We start from the raw sequence: 26,114 nt of genomic DNA, 5'->3' as shown, positions 1-26,114 counted from the left end.
CCAGTCTTTGTTGTGGGTTCCACCTTTACCAAATGTTGCTGCTGCTGTGTCAGAAATGATTGAACTCAGCGACTTCCAAACTTCATCAATATCGATGTTGTTTGATGAAGCTTTTATTGATGTGCCTGTAAAATATTTTACTTCTTTGTTTCATGTTCCTTGATAATTTAATTTCATAAAGGAGGTGTCACTCTGAAGAATCTGTAAGTCAGTCAGAATTGTCAGCAAGGATAATCAGCATTTTCTAATTGGAGATGTTAATCAGGAACCTTTCAGACACAGAATCGTAGATTTTGCACCAAAGATCAATTTAGGATTGAAATAAAAGTTCATAACTTTATTATCACCTAGTTCCTGGTAAGAGTTCTTGAATCAAGGGGAAATATCACAGATGGTGCTTTTAAAAAGGGACATTGCAATCCCAAAAGGCAGCAACACCTTCAGAATATTAAACTCCAGCCAGTTACAATGTTGCTAACATCAACAGAAACAAACTAAATATTGACAGACAATCAATCCTGGATGTGATTCACAGCAGCAACAACAGCAGAATCCAACCCCTGCAGTCACTTATGAACTCGCTGGTGTGTCAGAAGATTGGATGACCGAGTAAATCCCTTCCCACACAAGGAGCAGGTGAATGGCCTCTCCCCAGTGTGAACTCGCTTGTGCACATTAAGATCAGATGAAGACCTGAACCGCTTTTCACAAACAATACAGCTGTACGGCTTATTTTCTGTGTGAATTCGCTGGTGTGACCAAAGGCCAGATGAATGAGTGAATCCTTTCCCACATACAGAGCAGATGAATGGCTTCTCCCCAGTGTGAACACGTTGGTGTGCAGTGAGGTCGGATGACTGCCTGAAACTTTTTCCACAGGAAGTACAGCTGAATGGCCTCTCCCCAGTGTGAATTCGCTGGTGTAACATGAGGCTGACTGACTGAGTAAATCCCTTCCCACACACTGAGCAGGTGAATGGTCTCTCCCCAGTGTAAGTGCGTTGGTGTGCAGTGAGGGTGGATAACTGCCCAAAATGCTTTCCACAGTAAGTGCAGCTGAATGGCTTCTCCTCAGTGTGAACTCGCTGGTGTACCACCAGGTTGGCTGATTGGGTGAATCCTATCCCACACATAGCACACGTGAATGGTCTCTCACCAGTGTGAACACGCTTGTGTGCATTGAGGTTGGATGAGGACCTGAACCTCTTTCCACAGTAAATACAACTGAACGGCCTTTCCTCAGTGTGAATTCGCTGGTGTAACATAAGGCTTGCTGACTGAGTGAATCCTTTGCCACACAAGGAGCAAGTGAACGGCCTCTCCTTAGTGTGGTCTTGCTGGTGTGCAATGAGGTTAGATGAAGACCTGAACCTCTTTCTACTGGACATGCCGCTGAATGGCCTCTTCTCAGTATGAACTCGCTGGTGTTTCAGCAGACTGGATGACTGAGTAAATCCGTTCCCGCAATTGGAGCAGGTGAATGGCTTCTCCCCAGTATGAATTCTCTGGTGTGCAGTGAGGGTCGATGACTGCCTGAACCTCTTTCCACAGGAAGAGCATCTGAATGGCCTCTCTTCACTGTGAATTCGCTGGTGTGACATGAGGCAGGCTGTCTTAGTAAATCCCCTCCCACACTCAGAGCAGATGAACGGCTTCTCCCCAGTGTGACTGCATCGATCGATTTCCAGCAGGCATGGATAATAAAATCCTTTACCACAGTCCTCACATTTCCATGGTGTTCCATGGTTTCTCCATGGTGTTGGCCCCAATGTGACTGCGTTGATGGTATTCCAGCCGGGATGGATAATTGAATCCTTTACCACAGTCCCCACATTTCCATGGTTTCTCCATGCTTTGGTTACCTTGTGTCTCTCTAGTTTGAATGATCGATTGAAGCCTTGCCCCACACTGAACAAGTGTACGGTTTCTTTCCACTGTGAATGGTGTGATGTTTTTTTCTGGCTGTATAACTGGTTAAAGCTCTTTTCACAGTCAGTGCACTGGAACACTCTCACTCAAGTGTGTGTGTGTCTCGGTGATTTTCCTGTCACACTGATGTTTATTTTTTTCCCTCAAACAGAACAGTAAAACATTACTCCTTCTACATTCGAAAGGCTGATGATATTCAGGTCCTGGTGAACCGAGTGACTCTATCAGATCTTGATGTGATATTTGGTTGGAACTTTCCATCTGCAAATCCTCCCGTTCTAATATCCTGCAAAATGAGTTTACAAAAATAATTACTTTAAGTCCAAGATAGAAATCGGAACAGACAATTCTTGTTTCTACGGAACATTTTTTTCTTCTCTTGTTCCCCAAAAGCTGTAAATTCCCGTCCCACACAGTCTCCCTCCTCCCTGGGCTGAAATCCAAACCCATCTCACCATCTCCACAGTTTATTTCCTCCACTCCCAGTTCCCTTTCTCCCTGTCCCCTGCCTGGGTTCAGTTCTCCAGCTCCTATCCACAGAGTGACAATAAAATCAATGAACCCATCATTTTCTCTCCTGGCCCCGCCTACCGTTACGTCACGGGAAGATTGCGCATGCGGTCTGCTCCCCGCTGGACCAAGATGGCGGCTGTGAAAGTGGGCCTGTTCTCAGGAGAAAAGCGCCGGAGCTGCAAACGTGGGTTCCCCAGGTTTTTCTTCGAGTTTTGAGACCTTTATCAAGCATTTAGAAACCATCCCCGTTCACCGGCCAGCTTCATCGCTCCCTCTGGATTTCTGGATCATTACCGGCTGCAGATGCGGAGAAGGAGCGTCTCTGCCCATCGCTATCACATCACGCATGCTCCAAACAGTGATCGGCACTGCGCCTGCGCACGGCTCTCGTGTGGTGTAGATAGGGGACATTCACCACCGCGCGGAATGCTGGGTAAGGATCTCGCCATCGAAAGTCCTAATTAGTGAACACTGATTGTCTTTTACTATGATGTGGAGATTGGGGCGCGAGTCGGGCAACAGATAAATTTAAGAACCAAATTATATAGAAACCCAAGAGCTCAGACCCTCCATTATCCGTCAGAAAGAAGGGGAATAGTAATTGATGGAGAATCGGGAATCCCTCAGAAGTTTTCCAATACCACAGCAATGGCAGAAGAATCCAACACCCCTCCCCCACCACCCCCACCAGTCAAACGTGATCTCAGGAGATCGGAAGGAAGAGCCTGCAAGACTAAAATAGGGCTCATTCACGTGGACACTCTTGGTCATGTATTTTCAGTTATGCTGCCACATATCAGTAACACAGGGAATTATTTTTCATTCATCACTGTATGCAGGTGTCACTGGCTAGGCAAGCATTTATTGCCATCCCTTACTGCCCTTGAGATCACTGCCCTTGGTGATCCATCTTCTAGAACTACTGCAGTCCATGAGGATTTTAGTTTCTCTGAGCAGTTTTGATTCAACCATGTGGCTTTTAGACCATTTCAAGGGTCAAGCACATTGCTGTTGGGCTGGAGTCACCCGCAGACCCATGAGGTTGGGATGGCAGGTTTCTTGTCCTAAAGGATGTCCAATGGACGCCCAGTTGGACAATCCTATAGTTTTATGATCACTGATACCAGCTTTTATTGTACATGTTTATTCCAGATTTATTTAATTAACTGAATTTAAAATCTCTAACTGCTGTGGTGGGATTTGAACTCACATCTCCAGATTATTATTCCAGTCTCTAGATTACTAATCCAGTAATGTAACCACTATGTAATTAGAATGCCCAAATTCAGATTGAACAAATAGGTGCTGTGCTCAGAGCTACACCAAGGCGCTCCTTCACTTGGAGCCAAAGGAAATGTTTCAAAGACAATCTCAAAGCCTCCATGATGGTGTGCTCTATGAACATAAACACTTGGGAAGCAGATGCCCAATCACGACCTAAAGTGGTGATTCATCCTCAAACATGGCATCAAGACTTTCCAATCAACAAGAACAGCCAACAAGAGATGACCAGAGAGGGCAGTTGCTCAAGCCAACAATCCACCACCAACTCTACTGGCTGAGAACCCCCATAATCCTCACTGTAGGAAGAGCTTGCAAGGCTAAGATAGGGCTCATTATTCACCTGTGAACCCACTGACATCTCACTGCCACCCAGTCATCCAAAAGAAAGAATCATCCCCGACATAAGGGATCACCAATGGACAACCACGATGTTATCATACCCTTCTTTACCTGGAGATCAAATGCCTGATATACAATTGTAGTAGCAGTTAGCAACCTGATGTGAACTCCATGTGGTATTTTAGTGCATAACTTGAACAATTTATTTTGAGTGTGTTTATGTTAAATGAGTTAACGCTTGATTTTCTAAAGCACTGGTTAGACCTGAGCAGGAATGCTGTCTTCAGCTCTGGGTATCACATTTGAAACAGGATGTCAAAGCCATAGAGAGGATGCAGAAGAGATTTGCTAGAATTGTACCAAGGATAAGAGGCTTCAGTTACATGGAAAGATTGGAGAAACTGGGATTGCTTTCCTCAGAACAAAAGGGCTATGAGATGTGATAGAGGAGTTCAAAATGATGAGCGGTTTTGACAGAAGGAAAGAAGGAGGAAGGCTCTCCAGAAGGTTCAGTAACCAGAGGACTTAGATTTAAGGCGATTACCAAAAGAACATTTTTTTAAGCAGTGAGTTGTTGTGATCTGGAATGCACTGCCTGCAAGGGTGCTGGAAATAGATTCAATAGCAACATTCTTGGGAGAATTGGGTGAAAAGTTGAAGGGAAGAAATATCCAAGTCTATGAGTAAAGAACAGGGGAGTGGGACTAATTCAATCGCTACACTAATGAGCAGGTACAAATACGATGAACTGACCACCTTCTTTTGGCAGCATCTGAAGATAATGGTGGATGATGCTACCCAGAATGCTCCATGTGGTAGAATACAGCCTATAAACATCAACAGGGATGCAATGCTCAGATTTTTCTCCCTTTCTCTCATGAAGCTGCTGTGTGATGGTGGGTTTCAATCCTAGTCACTATTTACCCTCCTGTCCAGTGCCAATTGGTAATTCTGAGTTTGTGATCCCATACTGTGAGCTATAATAATGGTATTTTATTCAAGAAACACGTTCGCAGCCAGAGGCTGAATTAAAGTGTGACTTACATCAGAAAATTCATATATAGACAAAATAATCAAGTTAAAAATATAGAAACATGTAAGAATCATGTAGTAAGAAGAATAGACAAGCAAATTCAGATTACAGGGAAGTGGTAATGGATATTAAAAGAAGGAATATGGAATTAAAATTATATTAAAATTACAAATCAATACATCACTTGTATAATACCGGCACTGAAATACACATGGATTTCATCATTTAAATCCTTCATTGAGGACCTGAACCATGTAAGGAATAGGACTAGGTTAGTACCTTTCTGTCTTACATGGATTGGATTTTGTCGAACCTCAGAGTTGCCTTGATTGCCCTGTGCTGCTGATGGTAACCAGTTCTGTATCCATTCTCATTCTTGTGGAAGATGTTGGAACATCTCCCTTGTTTGGAGCTTCAGCCATCTCCAGGAGTTCCCAGGACAATCAATCACCACTGACTAACATTATGCAGCCAGATGGAGTTCAGGGGCTCAGAGGAACATAAAAAATGAGTCCATGCATCTGAGTTCGGAAATACAGTTAAACATGATTCAATGTATAAACTGAACTATTTAAAATCAAAGAAAAGTAATTCTTTGCAATTAACATAATCATTTTCTCCGACATATTCACTTCTCCGGGAAGTGGATAATGTTCATTGTTTTACATTCTACTTTTCTATGACTGTAACCCCTGACTTTCCTCTCCCTGCGAACAGATATGAATGGCGAGTCAGTCTGTCCATAATAAAAATAAAAATACCTGGAAAAACTCAGCAGGTCTGGCAACATCTGCGGAGAGGAACACAGTTAACGTTTTGAGTCTGTATGACTCTTCAAAAGAACTAAGTAAAAATAGAAAAGAGGTGAAATAGAAGCTGGTTTAAGGGGGTGGGTGGGACAGGTAGAGCTGGATAGAGGGCCAGTGATAGGTGGAGATAGCCAACAGATGTCATGGACAAAAGGACAAAGAGGTGTTGAAGATGGTGATATTATCTAAGGAATGTGTTAATTAAGGGTAGAAAGCAGGACAAGCAAGGTACAGATAGCCCTAGTGGGGGTGGGGTGGGGTGGGGTGACGGGAAGGGATCGAAATAGGCTAAAAAGTAACGATAAAACAATGGATGGAAATACATTTAAAAATAATGGAAATAGGTGGGGAAAGAAAAATGTATATAAATTATCAGAAAAAAGGGGGGGGCGGGGGGTGGATCGGAAAGGGGGTGAGGATGGAGGAGAGAGTTTATGATCTAAAATTGTTGAACTCAATATTGAGTCCGGAAGGCTGTAAAGTGCCTAGTCGGAAGATGAATGACTGTCAGATTCTGATGCGATGTTTGATTTGAGGTTCCCATCCACAAATCATCTCCTTCTTTCCCACCCCCCTTTTTTTCCAATAATTTATATAGATTTTTCTTTTCCCACCTATTTCCATTATTTTTAAAAGTATTTCCATCCATTGTTTTATCTCTACCTTTTAGCCTATTTCGATCCCTTCCCCCACCCCCACTAGGGCTATCTGTACCTTGCTTATCCTGCTTTCTACCCTTAATTAGCACATTCCTTAGATAATATCACCATCTTCAACACCTCTTTGTCCTTTTGTCTGTGGCATCTTTTGGCTATCTCCACCTATCACTGGCCCTCTATCCAGCTCTACCTGTTTCCCCCCCTTAAACCAGCTTTTTTTTAACTTCTTTTCTATTTTTACTTTGTTTTGTTGAAGAGTCATACGGACTCGAAACGTTAACTGTTCCTCTGCTGCCAGACCTGCTGAGTTTTTCCAGGTATTTTTATTTTTATTTTGGATTTCCAGCATCCGCAGTTTTTTGCTTTTAGCCTGTCCATAATGTTCCGCGCGCGTGAACATGTCCCATCCCCATCAGAAGGGCCGTAACGCGCAGGTGCGGAAAGGCCCCGCCCCCTGTGTCCGCCTGCATGCACAGAGCATGCGCGATGTGGCAGCCTCAGGAACAGCGAATGCGGCTCTCAGAGATCGAGAAAGAGCGGCCGGGCCCGGCGGCCGTGCGGTAATTTCCCCGGGCTGGGAGGCTGGGGGTCGGGGGTGAGGGGCTGCCCATTAAAGCGATGCTGCAGCGCCTCCCCCATCCTCGCCGCCGCTTCTCTGTTTCTTCTCCCGTTTCCATCGAGTGCGACTCACAACAAGGGAGCCACCCAGAATGCCCCGCGGCTGGCCCTGGGCGCATGCGCACTCAGCACCTGGGGAAAGGAGCGAGCTGGATAGAGCGGTTTCTGGGGCGCGGGGGATTGTGGGAATCAGCCACCATGAGTCAGTGCCTATCGGTGAGTGTTTTGTTGCAAACTCTGTTTCCTTCTCCACAGATGCTGACTTAGCAAACACTTTTGTAAAAATTTCAGACATCCTGCATGTGCATGTTTTGCTTTTGTTTAATTGTACGCGTTGCTGATAAATCCGAGTATTGAAACACAGACGGACCAATTAAAAGCCGTATTTCAAGTCGGAGACAGTATTTATGTCGACGCTTTATATTTCAAATACAGAAACTTTTACAATTAATTATTGGGACATGGGCATCACGAGCATGACCAGCAACTCTCTCAGCCTCCTTCAAAAAGCACCTTCCAAACCCACGAACTCTACCACCGAGAAGGACAACGGCAGCAGATGCATGGGAATATCACCACCTGCAAGTTCCCCTCTAAGCTACATACCATCCTGATTTGGAACTATATTCCCATTCCTTCACTGTTGCTGGATCAAAATCGTGGAACTCCCTTCCTAACAACACTGGGTGTACCTATAACACATGCACTTCAGCCTTTCCAGAAGGTGACTCACCTCTACCATCTCAAGGGAAGTTGGGGATGGGCATTAAATGCTGGCTTAACCAACGACACCCACGTCTGTGAATGAATTCAAAAAAATATTGACAATCAGCAGTTTCCCCTTGAGAAGGTGATGCTTGATCAATTGCTGCAGTCTGTGTGGTGAAGGTACTGTCACAGTGCTGAGTTAAGGAGTTACAAGATTTTCACCCAGCAACAATGAGGTAATGGCACTGTAAGTGTGAGTCAGCTTGGTTTGCGATTGGAAGGGGAATTTGCGGTTGATACTGTTCCACTGTCCTTTGGGCTGGTGAAGGTTCTCATTCACTCCCTCCCTCTCCCACCTCAGTCTTTCTCCTCCCATCGAGGCTGGATTCTTGTGTAGGTCCAGGCCAGATTCCCTTCACTGAAGGATCAGTTGGGCTTTTAATGACAATGGCAGCTTTCATGGTCACTTTTTCCTAGTGCCCTCCCCACAAGTTACCAGACTCATTCAGCTCAATTTCACAACCTGCTACTGTGTTTATCACTTCTCTTTCTCCCATTTGAATTAATTTTACAGGATATTCGAAGGAGATGATTTGTGGATGGGAACCTCAAATCAATCATCGCATCAGAATCTGACAGTCACTCAATTCATTGGGACACGAACAAGATCAGCTTTTGAACATGGAATCAGAAAGTACTGTTCATAACTGGAAGAAGCCATTCATGTGTTCTCTGTGTGGACGAGGCTTCAGACGATCATATAACCTGTCAAACCACAAGTGTTGTCCAGCTGGGGAGAAACCGTGGAAATGTGGGGACTGTGGGAAGGGATTCAATTACCCGTCTGAGCTGCATATTCATCGCCGCAGTCACATTGGGGAGAGACCATTCACTTGTTCCATGTGTGGGAAGGGATTCACTAAATCATCCCACCTTCTGAGACACCAGCGAATTCACACAGGGGAGAGACTGTTCACCTGCTCCGTGTGTGGGAAAGGCTTCACTAACTCATCCCACCTCCTGTCACATCATCGTATTCATAGTGAGGCAAGACCTTTTCAATGTTCTGACTGTGACAAAAAATATAAAAGGAAGAATGATCTATTGAACCATAAACGCACTCACACCGGGGAGCGGCCATTCACCTGCTCTGTGTGCAGGAAGGGATTCACCCGTTCATTCGACCTCCTGACACACCAACTTGTTCACACTGATAAGATACCATTTAAATGTCCAGACTGTGAGAAGAGCTTTAAAAACCTTGCTGATCTGCTGATGCACCAACACACACAGACCAGGGAGAGACCATTCATCTGCTCTTTCTGTGGGAAAGGTTTCATTTGGATGTCCAACCTACTTAATCACCAGCGGAGTCACACTGGGGAGAGGCCATTCATCTGCTCAGTGTGTGGGAAGGGATTCACTCAATCGTCCACCCTGCTGACCCACCAGCAAGTCCACAGTGGCGAGAGGCCATTCACCTGCCACGTGTGTGGAAAGAGATTCAGTCGTTCATCCACACTGCTGAGGCACCAGCGAGTTCACAAGTGACTGCAGGGGTTGGATTTGGATTCTGTTGTTATTGCTGTAGTTAATCACATCCAGGACTGAACCATGTTCATTCTGACAGTCAGAGTTTGTTGCTGCTGACATTAATAAGCTTGATAGCTGGGTTGCACATTGATGTTCTGTGTAAATATTGACTCAATCAGCTTTGCTTCAGACACACGGTGTTTTGAAGATTTGATTTCCCCAATGATAAGAGGAGACTGATTGATCTTCTGTTCCTGACTGGACCATTATTTGGGGCCTTTTCTAACTCAAGGTTATTTCTGTTCTCATCGAGTCCATCTTCTCCATATTTAGCTCCGAACTTTCATCAATCCCATAAATCTGTTGAACACATTGGTGAAATCCACCTGATGTTGGTGTCAATTGCCTTTTGGAAGATTTCCCGGTTTTCTTTTTTGAAATTCCATCGTGTTTCTGCTGTTGATGTGATGACAGGATTTTCATTGCCAATGATGGGATGATGGGAAAACCTGTGCTGACTGTTAGGAATTTGTCAGGAATGGTTCTGGAGGTGGTGATTGGGTTTCCTTTGCTTTAGTTGGAGAAGAAGCATAGATCCAAGTTATATTCTCTCTGCCACCTTGATTAATGGAATGTACCTTGAACCCTGACAACAAAAAGGAGGAAGTTATTTTCTAGTAAAGCTCACTGTACAATTGCTTCTCCATTATAGTTGACATCTACATAACCCCACATTGTGTGGTAGATATTGAAGATTCTGAGATGGATGGATGGATGTTGATGAGGAGGAAGCAGTGGGTCAGGTACGATTGTTGGTTTATAGTCATCTGTAGATTGTTAACTCTCCTACACTTATTGCCGTAGTGAAAAGTCCAGAAACACTGGTCTGCTTCAGTTTGGTGCAGCCCTCGATACTTTATTTGATGTAACACACCTGACCAGGGGGTGAAATGTTATTGGGGGTAGGTGGAACCATGATCTTATTGAATGGTGGAGCAGGCTCACGGGGCCGAGTATGTTCATGCCTATGACCGTATTGGGATGGTCATTGCAAGCGATTAGGTCAAAACCTTTAATATGTCCTCTTTGTGTTGAACTGGTGAATGTGTTCGATATGTGTTTCCTGAGGAACCAGGGCATCAATGCTGTGTTTCCTGAGTAACCTTTGGAGAGACTGGCATTTTGAGTGAGAGATGCCTTAGATGTTAAGCTGACATATTGGGATAGCTGGTCTAATGTGTGGTTTTCTTTGGTCCTGAAGAGGACAGTTTCATTTGATTTGCTGCTCTCACCGGAGGTTGATTCAATGACAAGTTCAGAGTCCTTTGCGATGATGTTAGTTGTGATCTATGATCATGTAACAGGATGGGCCCTGAGAAGGCTGTGATCATCCACGCCTGAAGAGCCTCAGACCGGGTCATGGTGGATGCTGCCACCTTCTCAATAGCTGGAAGATTAAAACATCTCCATCATGAGAGATTGATAGATTTCTGATTAACAATAACATAAAAGGTTATGGGGATAGTGTGGGGTAAAAGGCATTGAAGTGTTCGATCAGCCATGATCATATTGAATGGCGGGAGCAGGCTGGATGGGCTGAGTGGCCTTCTCCTGTTCCTATCATGAGACTGTGGAGCTCCTAAACAGACCCTGCAGCACATGGTCAAACATTGTCCTCAGAGGAAATTCACAGGCAGCTTATCAGATATCCACACTGTTACACCAGAAGCTTTGGCCTGGGTGTCTGACTCAGATATTGACATTTAAGGTGGTTTTTGCTTCTACTCCCCGACAGCAGAAGAAAAGAAACCCCAAGCTTGTTCCGTTTGATTATGCTGCTTGTGGGTTACAGGCTGAACTGTAATGTTTCACTTTACACACATCTAGATTTCATTTGCACAACTCTGTAGAGAACAATCTTGTATGAGATTTGAAATCTGTTATTTTCTGTGTTATTTTACCCTTTTGGAACCTGATTTAATAAAACTACTCCACGTGTACTGTGTGTGAGAACTTTTGAAATGTTCTGATCTTTGTAATTTTCATTGCTGATTTTGATGGTCTCATTGATTTAATCTCTTGTTACGAACATACCTCGTACTATTACCTTAATTGAGCGAATTGTTTCAAATTCTTCCTGTGTCAGCCCTTTAGCCCCTCCATAGCTACCTGTCAATGATCCTTAGTTAAGCTGGGTCTTAGGTGCTGGTCTTAGTGATTGGGGCTGGGGTTAGGAATTGGGCTAGGGTTTGGGTGTCGTTAGCAGTTATTGGTTAGAATTGGGGTCAGTGTTTGCAGCAGTGGTTATTGGTTAGGGTGGTGTCAGTGTTTGGGGTTAGCTGTTATTGGTTCAGATTGGGGTTAGTGTTCGGGGTTATTGATTGGGTTTGGGATCAATGTTTGCAGGTAGTGGTTATTGGTTGGGTTTGGGGTCAGTTTTTGTACGTTCATGGTTATCGATTGGGGTTGGGGTCAGTATTTGTGCGTTCGCGGTTATCGATTGGGATTGGGGTCAGTGGTTGGGATTGGGATTAATGGTTTGGGCTGGCCAATAGGATGTTAGGTTTGGGAGTTAATGATGAGAGTTAGAAACCATAATTGATAACACCAGTATCACTTGACACATCCTTTTCCATTTTTTGTATTTGAACCTCATACAGACGAATCACAAAACAGCTTCATGAATTGTTCATTTGAGGACCCTTGCTTCTGGCTCGAGCCCGATTTCCTCCCTCCTTTCACATCTTGACATTTCGCACAGAAACAAACATCAGGGACATTAGACTGCAGGACAAGAGCAGGTGGATCCAGATGTTGAGCTGCTTACAGCCAATCATCATCCTGCCTGAAAAGAGATTTTGACAATAACCAATCAGCAGCCCCGCTGGTCACCATCTGATTCCATCATCATCGCTTCATCTATTCCTCATCTTTCACCCTCGCTAGAGCTGGTTTCACCACCAGGACCATTCCCCAGACTGAGACTCTCTGATTCCCATTTTATACTCTGTGTTCATGGTCCCTGGATTTGGTGTCTCAGTGTAAGTGGCCCCAACTCTGCTTTCAACCTGACTCTCCAGCCTCTCTCTCACTTTCCATTGACTTCAATGTATCGGAAACTGACAGCTGGATCCTATCGGCATTTGAAAGATATTTACAAAATGATTCAGGATTTCATATATTTGGGATCTTTCTCTGTTCCATCTACTCGAGATGTTGGATACAGGCTTTCCCCTGGGAATATTGATCTGCAGTATTGGGCCCTGATGTGTTTAATTGCTCATCTTGTTGACTCTAAATGTTGAAATTTGTGGTTTCAGACACCAGAAAATTAAGCTACAACAGATTGTTTTTTACCGACTTTATTAACATCCTGGGAATAATAGAGTATGATTACTTTTTCTTTATAACAGTGATAATACAGAACTCTCTTCTTCTCAGCTGTGATCTAACAAACTGTGGCTACTCAGGAGATATTTAAATTTAACTTGTTCACTACATTCATGATCTGACTCTGCTCAGCATATAACAAGGATATCTGTGCATTGTTCTGAGTGTAAGCACAAGGCTGTGTCACTATCACACACAAATACCGTTTCCTTGGTTCACATCTCCATACAAAGACCAGCTCTTCTACACATCCCCCTTCTACACAATTGCAGCAGACATGGGCAAGGATGTGAGACTCATTAATATACACCCTCATTTCATAACAGGAACAAAAGGTTCAGTCATTTTACATTTCAGGCAGAATACAGAACCACACTGATAGTTTAACAGAGTCTCATGAGCCTGCAGGCTCCTGTTAAAACAGAGCAGTACAGGAGCACACCAGCAATTTAACAGAGTCTCATCAGCCTGCAGGCTCTTGCTAAATACATACACAAGGGAATGGCAGTAGAGTGTTAATTCTACTGGACTAGTGATCCAGAGACCTGGATGATTGTCTGGAGACATGAGTTTGAATCCCACTGAGGGTATCTGGGGATAAATTTAATTAATTCATAAACCTGGAATAAATCTAAAAAGGCTGGTCATGATGATCATAAAACTATCAGATTTTTATAAAGCCTCATGTGGTTCCGAATGCTCTTTAGGGAAGGAAATCGGCCGTCCTTACCTGGCCTGCCGACATGTGACTCCAGGACCACAGCAATGAAGCGGACTCTGAAATGGCCGAGCCATTTAGTTGTATCAAAGTTCTGCAGAAATTAATAAAACCAGACAGATCACCCTCAATGACCCTGCAAAGTCCTCCCTATAACAGCTGGACTTTGTGTCAATTTCTGTCAGATCTAGGGTTTGCTTTAACTTAATTGTAAAACTTAAGTCAATTACAATTATTAGACTTGAGTTGGGAGAGCTGATATAAAAGGACTTTCAGTTCTGACTCACTACAGGATCATGCTTCTTACAAGTCAGCTGTCACGAGCTTCACAGAATTTACTAAGTTAATCATAATAATTACAAAATGCTAAACTTACCAAAGGCAGTGGAAACAGTCGGTTCACTTTGGAACACTCGCTCATGACTTCTGGCCAACTGTCATGTTGTCTCTTGTTCTGTTGACTGTAATCTATCTTCTTCCTGCTCATCTTCCTGGAGCTGCAGCTATGCTCCTGAAAGCTGGTGCTTATTAACCCTTTCTAGACACAGCCCCTGTGCACGATCAGTAGTGTTCCTGAACTCTGGTTCAGACGATGCATGATCAGTCCGATTGGTTTAGGTGGTGCGTGATTAGTTTCTGATGGGTCATCTACTGATGCCATTTCATTTAATCTCCTGACTCTCCACACTCTAATGTGTCAATAACTTGTGGGACTGTGCCCCTCATTATAGATTTTCCTGTCATTTCATGAAATTTTGTAGCTTTCTACTGAGATAATCGGATGCCTTAAGATGTTTTCTTTGTCCACTTATTTGAGATAAGAAAGCATGTGGAGTCAAGTCCTAATGGTTAACACTTTGAGGGAGGCGGTGGCATAGTAGTATTGTCACTGGACTAGTATTCAAGAGACCCAGGGTAATGCTTTAGGGACCCAGGTTCGAATCTCACCACGGCAGATGGTGAAATTTGAATTAAAAGTTTGATAACGACTGCAAATCCATTGTTGTAAAAACCCATCTGGTTCACGAATGTCCTTACGGGAAGGAAATCTCCTGTCCTTACCTGGTCTGGCCTACATGTGGTTCCAGACCTGCAGCAATGTGGTTGGCTCTTAATGCCCTCTGAACAAGGGCAATTAGGGATGGGCAATAAATGCTGGCCTAGCCAGCAACACTCACATCCCATGAATGAATAAAAAAAAACTCGGGCTCATTGTCCCAAATGCCTAATTGATGTTTAGAAATCCTGTAGAGTTCTCATTAGGGCAGGCGCCTATCAATATGTTTTGGTTAAAGAAACTGCTTGCTGGTGTATGTTTTCGTAGTGGCTGCCAGGGATTGGAACACAGTTTATTAAAAAGGTACAAAGTGGCACACAGCCTTAAACTGATACCGAAAATACAAAGTTACTTCGCACCTAAAATCGACAGGTAGTGTGCATAAAATCAGTGTATAAAGGTGATCAGTGTGTCAAAGTTGAGATCGCAAGATACACATAAAAGTGCATACAATTGATACATTTAATTGATACATGTTCATAAGTAATATGAGTCAAAAGAACTACAGAGCTACAAAAACTGATTGGAGCACTTAATTCTTTAAGTTTACAGAACCAGGTTATATATTGTTCAGGAAAGTGACTGCTTCTTTGAAAACACGACAAGTTAAAAGGATAAACTGATTTAAGACATAAGGCTGAAGGTTTGAAACCCCACAGCTGTTTTCTTCACACAATAGGGTCTTCTACCTCAAGAATAGCTTATCAGTGTCAATGGCTGGGGAGTTAACGGTTCCAGACCTTAGCTCATCCAACCAAGACGGGGTTTGCAGTATTTACTCTGTAATTAAACCATAAAAGTGTAGCTTTGCACCAGCCTAGGGCCATGGGCTGTATTTCACTTGTCAAGTAAGGATGCAGCTACAGACAAAGAGCCAGTCACATGCTACCAGTGTTCTACATCGATTACAATTAAGCAGAATATCATATTAGGTTAGTTGATTAATACACTTCAATTCCTTGATCATTACACATAACTAAACTAGAAACTAATTATTAAACATGAACTTGGCTACAATCTCACGGACTAGTCAAGCAACAGCCTGACACAGTCACACTCAGAGACAGGCCCTAACAGAGATGGCAGCACAGAGGTATACAGGGTGAGACAGTGGCCCTGGGAGTCCTCCACCTTGACTCCAGTCCCCATGAAGTCTCATGGCACCAGGTCAAACATGGGCATGGAAATCTCATGCTGACTGCCTTCCCTCAGCTGATGAATCAGTGCTCCTCCATGTTGAACACCACTTGGAAGAAGCACTGAGGGTGGCAAGGGCATTGAATGTACAGTGGGTGGAGGAATGTCCATCACCAAGACTGGCTCACTCACACCAATATCGACTGAGCTGGCTGAGTCCTAAAGGACATAGCTGCTAGACTGGGTCTGCGGTCAGTGGTGAGGGAACCAAGAGGGAAAAACCTACTTGACCTCGTCCTCATCAATCTACGTGTTGCAGATCCTTCTGTCCATGACACTATTGATAGGAGTGACCACCACACAGTGCTCATCCACTTTCGGGTTGACAAACTGTAACTGGTGGAGTGTCACAAGGATCAGTGCTGGGGCCTCAACTATTACCATCTGACTAGGATGAAGGAATCAATTGTGTTATAATCAAATTTGCTGATGATACAAAGAGGTAGGAAAGCAAGTTGTGAGGAGGATATAAAGATATAGATAGGTTAATTGAGTGGGCAAAAATTGTGGCAGGTATAATGTGGTAAAATGTGAGGCTGTCTACTTTGGCAGGAACAATAGTAAAACCATATGATTTAAATGGGGAGAGACTGCAGAATGCTGCGGTACGGAGGGATCTGGGTGTCCTGGTACATGAATGACAGAAAGGTAGCATTCAGGAATAGAAAGTAATTAGGGAGGCATTTTTGAAAGGGGGCTGAAGTATAAAAGTAAGGAATGACTGTACAGATCATTGGAGAGAGCACAGCGAGGGAACTGGGCACAATTTTCATCCCCTTACTGAATGAGAGATATACTTGCATTGGAAACAGTTCAGAGAAGGTTCACTATACTGATTCCTGGAATGAAGGGATTGTCCTATGAGGAAAGGTTGAGCAGGTTGGGCCTATACTTGTTGGAGTTTAGAAAAATAAGAGGTGATCTTATTGAAACAAGATCCTGAGGGGGCTTGACAGGGAAAATGTTGGGAGGATGTTTCCTTTCGTGGGTGAATCTAGAACTAGGAGGCACAGTTTAAAGATAAGGGGTCTCCTTTTTAGGACAGACACAAGAAGGAATTTCTTTGCTGAGGGTCATTAGTCTTTTGAATTCTCCTTCCCAGAGAGCAATGAAGGCTGGATCACTGAATATATTCAAAGCTGAGTTGGACATGTTTTTGATTGACAAGAGAGTCAAGAGTTATGGGAGCAGTCAGGAAAGTGGGAGTTAATGCAACAATCAGATCAGCCATGATCGGAGCAGACTCAAGGGGCCAAATGACCTACTCCTGCTTCTAATTCTTGTGATTTTATAAGACAAAGTCCCGTGTTCACACTGAGGATACCGTCCATCATATTGTGAGGCACTATCACCATGCTAAATGGGATAGATTCAGAATAGGTTGAAATATAAACTGGGCATCCATGAGGTGCTGTGGGTCATCAGTAGCAGCAGAATTGTATTCAGCCACAATCTGTAACCACATGGTCCACATATCCCTCACTCTACCATTACCATCAAGCCAAGGGACCAACCCTGGTTCAACACAGAGTGTAGGAGCAGCACCAGGCATTCCTAAAACTCAGATTCCAATCTGGTGACCCTACACGATGGAACAATGTGCATTCTAAACAGTGGAAGCAGCATGCTCGAGGCAGGGTTAAGCGATCCCACAAACAACGGATCAGATCACAGATCAACCTGCCACATCCAGTCAAGAATGGTGCTGGACAAGTAAACAACTAACAGGAAAAGTAGGTCCCCACAATCATCACCATCCTCAATGATGGCGGAGCCCAGCACATCAGTATAAAAGACTGGGTTTTGTGTTTAGTGATCCCGGGAGTGTTACCAATACCTTTCCTGGACACCAAGGCTAGGAGGGACAGTTTGGAAGGTATGGGACTTGTCCGTGAGAGTAATTAAAGGCATGATAACTGAAATAATCTAGAGTTAGAAAGGAGAAAAGGCTCCAAAAATGGAGCAGTTAGCAACTGGACATCAATTAATCTCATATTGGAGAAATCAAGGTCTCGAAAGTGTGCCTGTAACAATATTAGTTCACTTGACATTTATCCAGAATATTAAATTCCAGCTCAGTTATACGGGTTACTTACATCAGCTGAAACAAAGCCCAGCTGTCTGAATGAACATGGTTCATTCCTGGATCTGATTAACAGCAGCAATAACAGCAGAATCCAGTCCCTGCAGACTATTGTGAACTCGCTGGTGTGTCAGCAGGTGGGATGAGCGAGTGTATCCCTTCCCACAGTCGGAGCAGATGAACGGTCTCTCCCCAGTGTGAACTCGCTGGTGTCTCAGCAGAACACTTGTGGTTTTAAAGCTCTTCTCACATTCAGAACAATTGAAAGGTTTCTTATCAGAGTGAACAAGTTGGTGTGATCTGAGGCTGGTTAAATAAATGAATCCTTTTCCACACAAGGAGCAGGTGAATGACTTCTCCCCAGTGTGAACTCGCTGGTGTTTCTGGAGGCTGGATGACAGAGTGAATCCCTTCCCACACACTGTGCATCTGAATGGCCTCTCCTCATTGTGAACCCGCTGGTGGATCAGCAGATCGCTTGTGGTTTTATAACTCTTCTCACAGTCAGAACATTTGAAAGGTCTTTTATCTGTGTGAACTAGTTGGTGTGTAGCGAGGTGGGATGACCGAGTGAATCCCTTCCCACACACAGAGCAGATGAACGGCCTCTCCCCAGTGTGAGTGCGTTCGTGTTCAATGAGATTCTGTGATCTTTTAAACACCTTCCCGCAGTGAGAGCAACTGAACTGTTTCTCGGTGTGAACAACCTGGTGCCTGATCAGGTCCTTGGAGCTTTGAAAGCTGTTCTCACTGTCCGAGGGGTTACACAGCCTCTCATCAATGTGAACTTGCTGGTGGGTCTGCAGGTGGGATGACTGAATGAATCCCTTCCCACACACGGAGCAGGTGAATGGCCTCTCCCCACTGTGACTGCGTCGATGCATTTCCAGCAGGGATGGGTAATTGAATCCCTTCCCACAGTCCCCACATTTCCACGGTTTCTCCATGGTATGGGTGTCCTTGTGTCTCTCCAGGTTGGTCGATCAGTTGAAGCCTCATCCACGCACAGAGCAAATGTACAGATCTCCCCACTGTGGACAGTGTAATGTTTTTTCAGGCTGTGTAACTGGTTAAAGTTCAGTTCACTGAAACACACTCACTCGGATGTGTGGGTGTCTCGGTGCTTTTCCAGTCACACCGATGGTTGAATTCTTCTCCCCCAGACAGAACAGACAAACATTTCTCCTTCCACCTTTTAAATGTTCAAAGGCCGTTGATATTCAGGTCCTGATGAATTGAGTGGCTCGGTCAGATCTTGATCTGATGTTTGGTTTGAGTTTCCCATCAGCAAGTCCTCTCCTTCTAATCCTCTGTAAATAGAGTTGACAGAGTCAGTATCACGATCAGTGCAGGATAGAAATTCAGAACAGACTGTTCTTGTTAGACTTATTTCTGTGGAACATTCTTTCCACTTGTTTTCTCAAACACGTGATCCAATCAAAGTAAAAGAAACTAAAATTGGCAACAAAGTTCCATCAAAAGTGAAGAGAGCCTTCCCAACTAAACCAGAATATTGTTTCCAGTGTCTATGAGACACTTTGTACCCTGAGGTACCACCGGTTGTGGGAGGTATCAAGTCTATCGGTGGACACCGCATGTTCCTTGTCCAAGGCCACTCGGGCACAGACAAAACCATGGAAGAGAGGCCAGCAGCCATAGATACCACCCACCCTTGATCTCCAAAATGCTGTTTTAACCGAGAGCAGCTCCAGTAGAAGATCCTCTGTCTTAACCACCTCCCACTGGGCAGCAAGATCAGGAGCCTGGGGCTGAAGCGTAAACTAACATGGAAGAGCAGCCCCTCAGGTAACCATACATGGCTGCTACCTCTCAGACTGAATATATACATGGTCTCCTCTGGGCTGCAAACATCACCTGCAGTCTGGGAATAGGTGAAGCTGTTTAAAAAACTGGAGCGGCTGTTTGCACTACCCGGGCACTAGGACTCGGCAGGGAACAGAGATTCTGAAGCCCCGCCCACTCTACCCAGTCGCCAACGCATGCGCTCTACTCCTCGCTGAACAAAGATGGCGGCAGTTCACCTGGGCCACTTCTCGAGAAAAGGACTCGAAGCTGCAAACCCGGGACCTGCAAATTCTTATTCGAGGTGTGAGGCCTTCAGTAGGTGTTTCGAAACCGTCCCTGTCGACCCGCCGGCTCTATCGGTCCCTCCGCGTTTCAATTTCCTTACCGGTTGCAGATGAGACAAAAGAGCGTCTCTCCCCACCGCCATCACTCTCACTGCGCATACTCCAAACAGATCGGACCTGCGCCTGCGCACCACTCCTGTGGTTTGGATGGGGGAACATTCACCACCGCGGGGAATGCTGGGTAATGACCCCGCCATTACAGGTCCTCATTAGTGTTTTTTCAACTGATGGGCAGATTGAGGCGGGAGGCAATAATTAAAATTGGGAACAAAATTATGCATCAACTCAAGTGCATGGACCCTCCATTAACCACGAGAAAGAAGGGGAGTGGGAATTGGTGGGGCATTGTCCATCTCAGCATTGAAAATAGAAACATGAGGGGGAAATCAATTTGTATATTTTTTACAAACATCGACATGCAAAGAGAGAGATGCATGACCTTGGAAACCCTCATCCACGTGGCACAGAATGTCTGAAACTCATAATCAGAGCCTCAGGAAATCAAAATACTGACAACATTTAAACTACTCTGTTGTTTTCCAGAGACCCAGGGGACTGGGGTTCAAATCCCACCACGGCAGATGATTAAATTTAAATTTAATAAAAATCCGGAATTAAAACTCTGATGAGGACCATGAAATCATTGTTGATTGTCATAAAAACCTAACTGGTTCACTAATCCCCTTCAGGGAAGGAAATCTGCCATCCTTACCTGGTCTGGCCTACATGTGACTCCAGATCCACAGCAATGTGGTTGACTTTTAAATGCCCTCTAAACAAGGGCAATTAGGGATGGGCAATAATTGCTGGCATAGCCAGCGACGCTCACATCCCCAAAAAAAAGAATGTTTTAATGATAACTTGTCTACCAGGGGTTCCAACTGACTCACTTGACTGGCCAACTCAGGTTCCAGGCCTCAATTGCTCCAATTGGTGAACTCGCTGCTTCCTTGCTCCTCGGGCCTCTGAGTTCCTCTTGCTGTTGTTTCCCAGGACAGTCAATGCCTGCTCTCCAACACGGCCCTGTCAGATGGAGATCAGGGGCTCAGAGGAAGAAAATAAAATGAGGCGGTGAATCTGAATTGGGAAAAACAATGAGAGAAACAGGATTCAATGGAGAAACTGAGCGGGGGGTGAGCACAGCCTCAGGAGCAGCGAGTGCGGCTCTCCGAGGCTGAATGGGAGCGGCCGGGCCCGGCGGCCGTGCGGTGATCTCCCCGGGCTGGGGGCTGCTGGGGGTCGGGGCTGCCCATTAAAGCAATGCTGCAGCGCCTCCCCCATCCTCGCTGCCGCTTCCCAGTTTCTTCTCCCATTTCCACCGAGTCCGACTCACAACAAAGGAGCTGCCCAGAATGCCCCGCGGCTGGCCCTGGGGAAAGGCGTGAGTTGGTTAGAGCGGTTTCTGGGGCGCGGGGGATTGTGGGAACTGTCGGTAATTGTTTTATTCGAGGCTGAGGAAAGGTCAACGACCTGAAATGTTAACTCTGTTTCTCTCTTTCCACAGATACTGCTTGACCTATTGTGTTTCCCTGCATTTTCTCTTATTGCATTTCAGATTGCTCGAATCCACTGTATTTTGCTTTTGTTCTATTGCAGGCTGAATCCAGAAACACAGACAGACCAGGTTTGAATCAGGATAGTGTTGGATGCAGAAGCACATTGAACTGAAGTGGAGATGGAGGTGAGGCTGCTGGGTTTAACCCATAGGACTAGAACTTAGCTGCAGGAGAAGGACATTCAGCCCTTCAAGCCTGCTCCACCATTCAATAAGATCATGGCTAATCTGGTTGTGGTCTCAACTTGAATTTCCTGTCTGCCCTTGCAACACTTGACTCCCTTGTCTATCAACAATCTGTCTAACTCTGCCTTGAACAATGACCCAGCCTCTATTGTGCTCTCGGGAAGTGAATTCCATAGGCTAACGAACCTCCTCATCTAAGTCTTAAATTTCTCATCTCTTATTCTTAAACTGCGTCTCCAGGTTCTAGTCTCCTCCACTGCTCTGAAACCCAGAGGACTTGTTGAGCCCAACAATTTCCAATGTGGGAAGCTAAAGGGAGGTAGATTCTAGGAGAAATTAGTTTATTAAACTGACGCGGTTCCTATACTGCAACAGAAAACAGTATTGTTTTATTAACAAGTTTATGTGTAGAGTCTTTTAATCCATTTGGCAAGTACAGAAAATTTTCACTTCATTCATGGGAATTGGGCATCACCAGTGAGACCAGCACATATTGTCAATTCCCAGTTTCCCATTGAAAATGTGACGGTGGGCCTTCTTGTTGAACGACTGCAGTCAGTGTGGTGAAGGTCCTGTCACAATTCTTCTTAGTAAGGAGTTACTAGATTTTCACCCAGTGACGATGAAGGAACAGGGATATATGCCTGACTCAGAATGGTGTGTGACTTGAAAAGGATGATGGTATATGTATGCACCTGCTGCCCTTGTCTTTGTAGATGGTGGAGGTGACAGGTTCTGTCAAACGTCTGGTAGAGGTGCAGATGTAGAAAACCTCCACTGCTGCCACCTCCCAATTCTCTCCCTGTTCTGTAGATCCAAACCTGATAGCAGGTTCCCTTCGCTGGAGGACAACAGTATACAGTTGGGTCTTTACAATAATCCGGCAGCTTTCATGGTCTCTTTTCTAATGCTGGCCCCATGAATTCTGCTCAATTTCACAACCTGTCTTTTTGTTTTTGTGTTCTCTCTCACACTCTCTTTTTCCTTTTTTCTATTTGTTTTACCAAATATTAAAAGGAGAGAATGTACAGATGGGAAACCCAAACCTAACATCACATCGGGATCTGACAGAGCTGCTCAATTCCTCTGGATTTGAATATCATCGGCCTTTGAACATGGAAGGAACTAGCACTGTTCACAGTGGGGATAAACCGTACACGTTTTGTGTGTGGACGAGGTTTCAGTCGATCATGTGGCCTGTCAAAACACAGGCGGAGTCACACTGGGGAGAAACCATGGAAATGTGGGGATTGTGGGAAAGGATTCAATTATGCCTCTGAGCTGAAAGGTCATCGACGCAGTCATACGGGGGAGAAGCCTTTCACCTGTACTGAGTGTGGGAAGGCATTTGTTCATTCATCCACCCTGGTGACACACCAGCGAGTTCACACTGGGGAAAGGCCATTCACCTGTTCCCTGTGTGGGAAGAGATGTATGTTTTTATCTGGGCTGCTGAGACACCAGCAAGTTCACAATGATAAGAGACAGTTTAATTGCTCTGACTGTGATAGGAGCTTTAAATGTCCATATGGACTGAGGGAGCACCAGCGCATTCACACTGGCTACTCACCATTCAGCTGCTCTCACTGTGGGAAGAGCTTCAGGCGATCGTCCAGCCTGTTGATACATCAGCGAGTTCACACTGGGGAGAGGCCGTTCACTTGCTCTGTGTGTGGGAAGGGATTCATTAATTCATCCAATCTGCTGATACACCGGCGAGTTCACACCGGGGAGAGGCCTTTTAAATGCTCAGACTGTGGGAAATGTTATAAAAGTTCTGGAGACCTGGCGCACCATCAACCAGTTCACTCTGACGAGAAACCGTTCAGGTGCTCTCACTGTGGGACTGGGTTCAGGCAATCATCTGACCTCACTGTACATCAGCGAGTTCACACTGGGGAGAGACCATTTACCTGCTCAAAATGTGGGAAGAGCTTTGCTCGTTCATGCAATCTGTGGAGGCACCAGCAAGTTCACACTGGGGAGAAGCCTTTCACCTGCTCTGTGTGTGGGAAGGGATTCACTCGTTCTTCCACTCTGCTGATGCACCAGCGAGTTCACAAGTGACTGCAAGGGTTTGACTCTGCTGTTAACCACATCCAGGACAGAACCATGTTCATTCTGAGAGTTGGGATCTGTTTCTGATGATTTTGATAAACTGCAGTCTAGTTACAATTGTTCAAATTCTGGATAAGTGTCAAATCAGCTTTGTATTAAACAGTGTGTTGTGTCTTTTTAAAAGCACGAAGACAAGTTAGTTCCTTTTGAAATGCTCTTTTTGTTCTTTCACAACAGCCAGTTTGTGCACAGCAAGATCCCACAAATAGTAATGAGACAAATGACCAATTAATCCAGATTTTTGTTTTTTAGTGGTGTTAGTTAAAACACGAATGTTGGTCCCACTGCACCAGGAGAACTCCCCTCTGGGTAGTTGTTAAGGTCTTCTGAGTTGAGTGCGGAGCTGATTGAGCTGCTGGGCCTGCAGTGTACCTTGAAGAACATCTGTCTGGGATCTTTCCTCTTAATTCTCTGACTCCCAGTTGTTTCTGCAGCAAAATAGGTAACTTTGAATATCAATTTCAATTTAATCTTTGGAGCAAAATCGACAACTTTTAATCAGCTGTAAAACAGAAAGAAAGTTCCTGTGTTCATTTCGCACCTTTCATATCCTCAGAACATCCCAACGGGATCCACAGTCAATGATACATTTTGGAAGGAAGAATGAGGAGAGGCAGTATAAACTAAATGGTACAATTTTAAACAGAATGCAGGAACAAGAACACTTTGTATATAGAGAAATATTTGGAGGTAGCAGGGCTATTTGATAAGGCTTTCATAAAGCACAAAGGATCCTGTCTTCATTGAAATAGGCTCAGAGTACAAAAGCAAGGAAGCTATAGTAAACTTTTATTAAACCACTGGTGAGACCTCAGCTGGATTTCATGACCAATCTGGGCACCTCAGTTTAGAAAGGACGTCACTATCTCAGAGAGGGTGCAGGAGAGATTCAACAGAATTATACCAAGGATGAGGGATTTCAGTTCTGTGAAGGGACTGGAGAAGTTGGGATTTCCCTCCTGAGAGCAAGGAGGTTATGGAGAAATTTAATGGTGGTGTTCAAAATGCTGAGAGGTTTCGACAGGTAGATAGGAAGAAAATGTTTCCACTGCAGGACAGTCAGTTAGCTCTGGAATTCCTTCCATAAACATCTCCACCTCACTTTCCTCCTTTAAGATACTCCTTAAATCCTACCTCTTTGATGAAGTTTTTGGTTTCATCTGCCCTGTTAATCATTACATGGCTTATTGTCAAATGGTGATTGATAATTCTCCTGTGAAATACTTTGGGATGTTTCACAATGTTAAAGATGCTACATAAATACAAGCTGTGGATGTGAGAGTCATACTGGATTATGGATTATAAATTGTACAAACATTAAAAAAGGAAAAGATGATTTAAATCTGTCTGGTCTTTGATTACCTCTCCTCCAGATCCAAACAAATGTATTAAACAACAACACTGAAGCAGTCACTGTCCAAATGCAACAAGACCTGGGCAATATGCAGGCTTTGGCTGACAAGTGGCAAGTAACATTCGTGCCTCACAAGTGCAGGGCAATGACCATCTCCAACAAGAGAGAGTCTAACCATTGCCCCTTGACATTCAATGACATTACCTTCACTGAATCCTCCACTATCAACATCCTGGAGGCTACCATTGACCAGAAACTGAACTGGACGAGCCATATAAATACTGTGGCTACAAGAGCAGTCAGAGGTTAGAGATCCTGGGGCGATTAGCTCACCTCCTGACTCCCCAAAGTTGTCCACCATCTGCAAGACACAAGTCAGGAGTGTGATGGAATGCTCTCTGCTTGTCTGAGTGAGTGCAGCTCCAACAGCACTCAAGAAGCTTGACACCGTCCAGGTCAAAGCAGCCTGCTTGATTGGCACCCCATCCACAAACATTCACTTCCTCCACCACTGACGAACAGTGGCCACAGTGTGTACCATCTCCATGATGCACTGCAGAAACTTGCCAAGGCTCCTTAGACAGCACCTTCCAAACCCACAACTGCTACTATTTAGAAGGACAAGGGCAGCAGATACATGGGAACACCACCAACTGGAAGTTCTCCTCCAAGCCACTCACCATCTTGATTTGGAAATATATCACCGTTCCTTCACTGTCGCTGGGTCAAAATCCTGGAACTCCCTCCCTAACAGCACTGGGTGTACCTACACGCAGGGACTGCAGTGGTTCAAGAAGGTAGCTCACTGCCACCACCTCAAGGGTAATGAGGGATGGGCAATAAATGGTGGCCGAGCCAGTGATGCCCACATCCCGTAAATG

General features: G+C 44.7%; 2 protein-coding genes across 2 annotated transcripts in view; one reads left to right on the top strand and one right to left on the bottom strand.

The window, feature by feature from the left end:
• The window catches only part of LOC144674519 (uncharacterized), a 55,255-nt gene that overhangs the window by 24,547 nt on the left and 4,594 nt on the right, over window positions 1–26,114 (bottom strand). The window contains exons 2-5 of the mRNA XM_078535828.1: window positions 17,990–18,551; window positions 13,035–13,036; window positions 1,402–1,668; window positions 579–1,317 (exon numbers count right to left, since the gene is read on the bottom strand). Of these exons, the coding sequence (XP_078391954.1) occupies window positions 579–1,317; window positions 1,402–1,668; window positions 13,035–13,036; window positions 17,990–18,551 (1,570 nt within the window). The remainder of the gene's footprint in view (window positions 1–578; window positions 1,318–1,401; window positions 1,669–13,034; window positions 13,037–17,989; window positions 18,552–26,114) is intronic.
• Window positions 8,614–24,296, top strand: LOC144674521 (uncharacterized). The gene is made up of 2 exons (XM_078535829.1): window positions 8,614–9,439; window positions 23,063–24,296. The coding sequence occupies exons 1-2, from the start codon at window positions 8,616–8,618 to the stop codon at window positions 23,826–23,828; spliced, it is 1,590 nt and encodes a 529-aa protein (XP_078391955.1). The 5' UTR covers window positions 8,614–8,615; the 3' UTR covers window positions 23,829–24,296.

This window comes from Cetorhinus maximus, unplaced genomic scaffold (assembly GCF_964194155.1).
Source record: "Cetorhinus maximus unplaced genomic scaffold, sCetMax3.hap1.1 HAP1_SCAFFOLD_684, whole genome shotgun sequence".
In the NCBI taxonomy this organism is placed as follows: Eukaryota; Metazoa; Chordata; class Chondrichthyes; order Lamniformes; family Cetorhinidae; genus Cetorhinus; species Cetorhinus maximus.
The sequence above is the reverse complement of the archived record's forward strand: the minus strand, read 5'-3'. Positions and strand labels throughout refer to the sequence as shown.

Bases quoted from the DNA above. Each gene is read 5' to 3' on its own strand.
- LOC144674521 (XM_078535829.1), top strand. From the start codon at position 8,616: ATGTGTTCTCTGTGTGGACGAGGCTTCAGACGATCATATAACCTGTCA. The intron at 9,440-23,062 runs GTGACTGCAGGG...TCATCGACGCAG, and splicing joins AGGCACCAGCGAGTTCACAA to TCATACGGGGGAGAAGCCTT.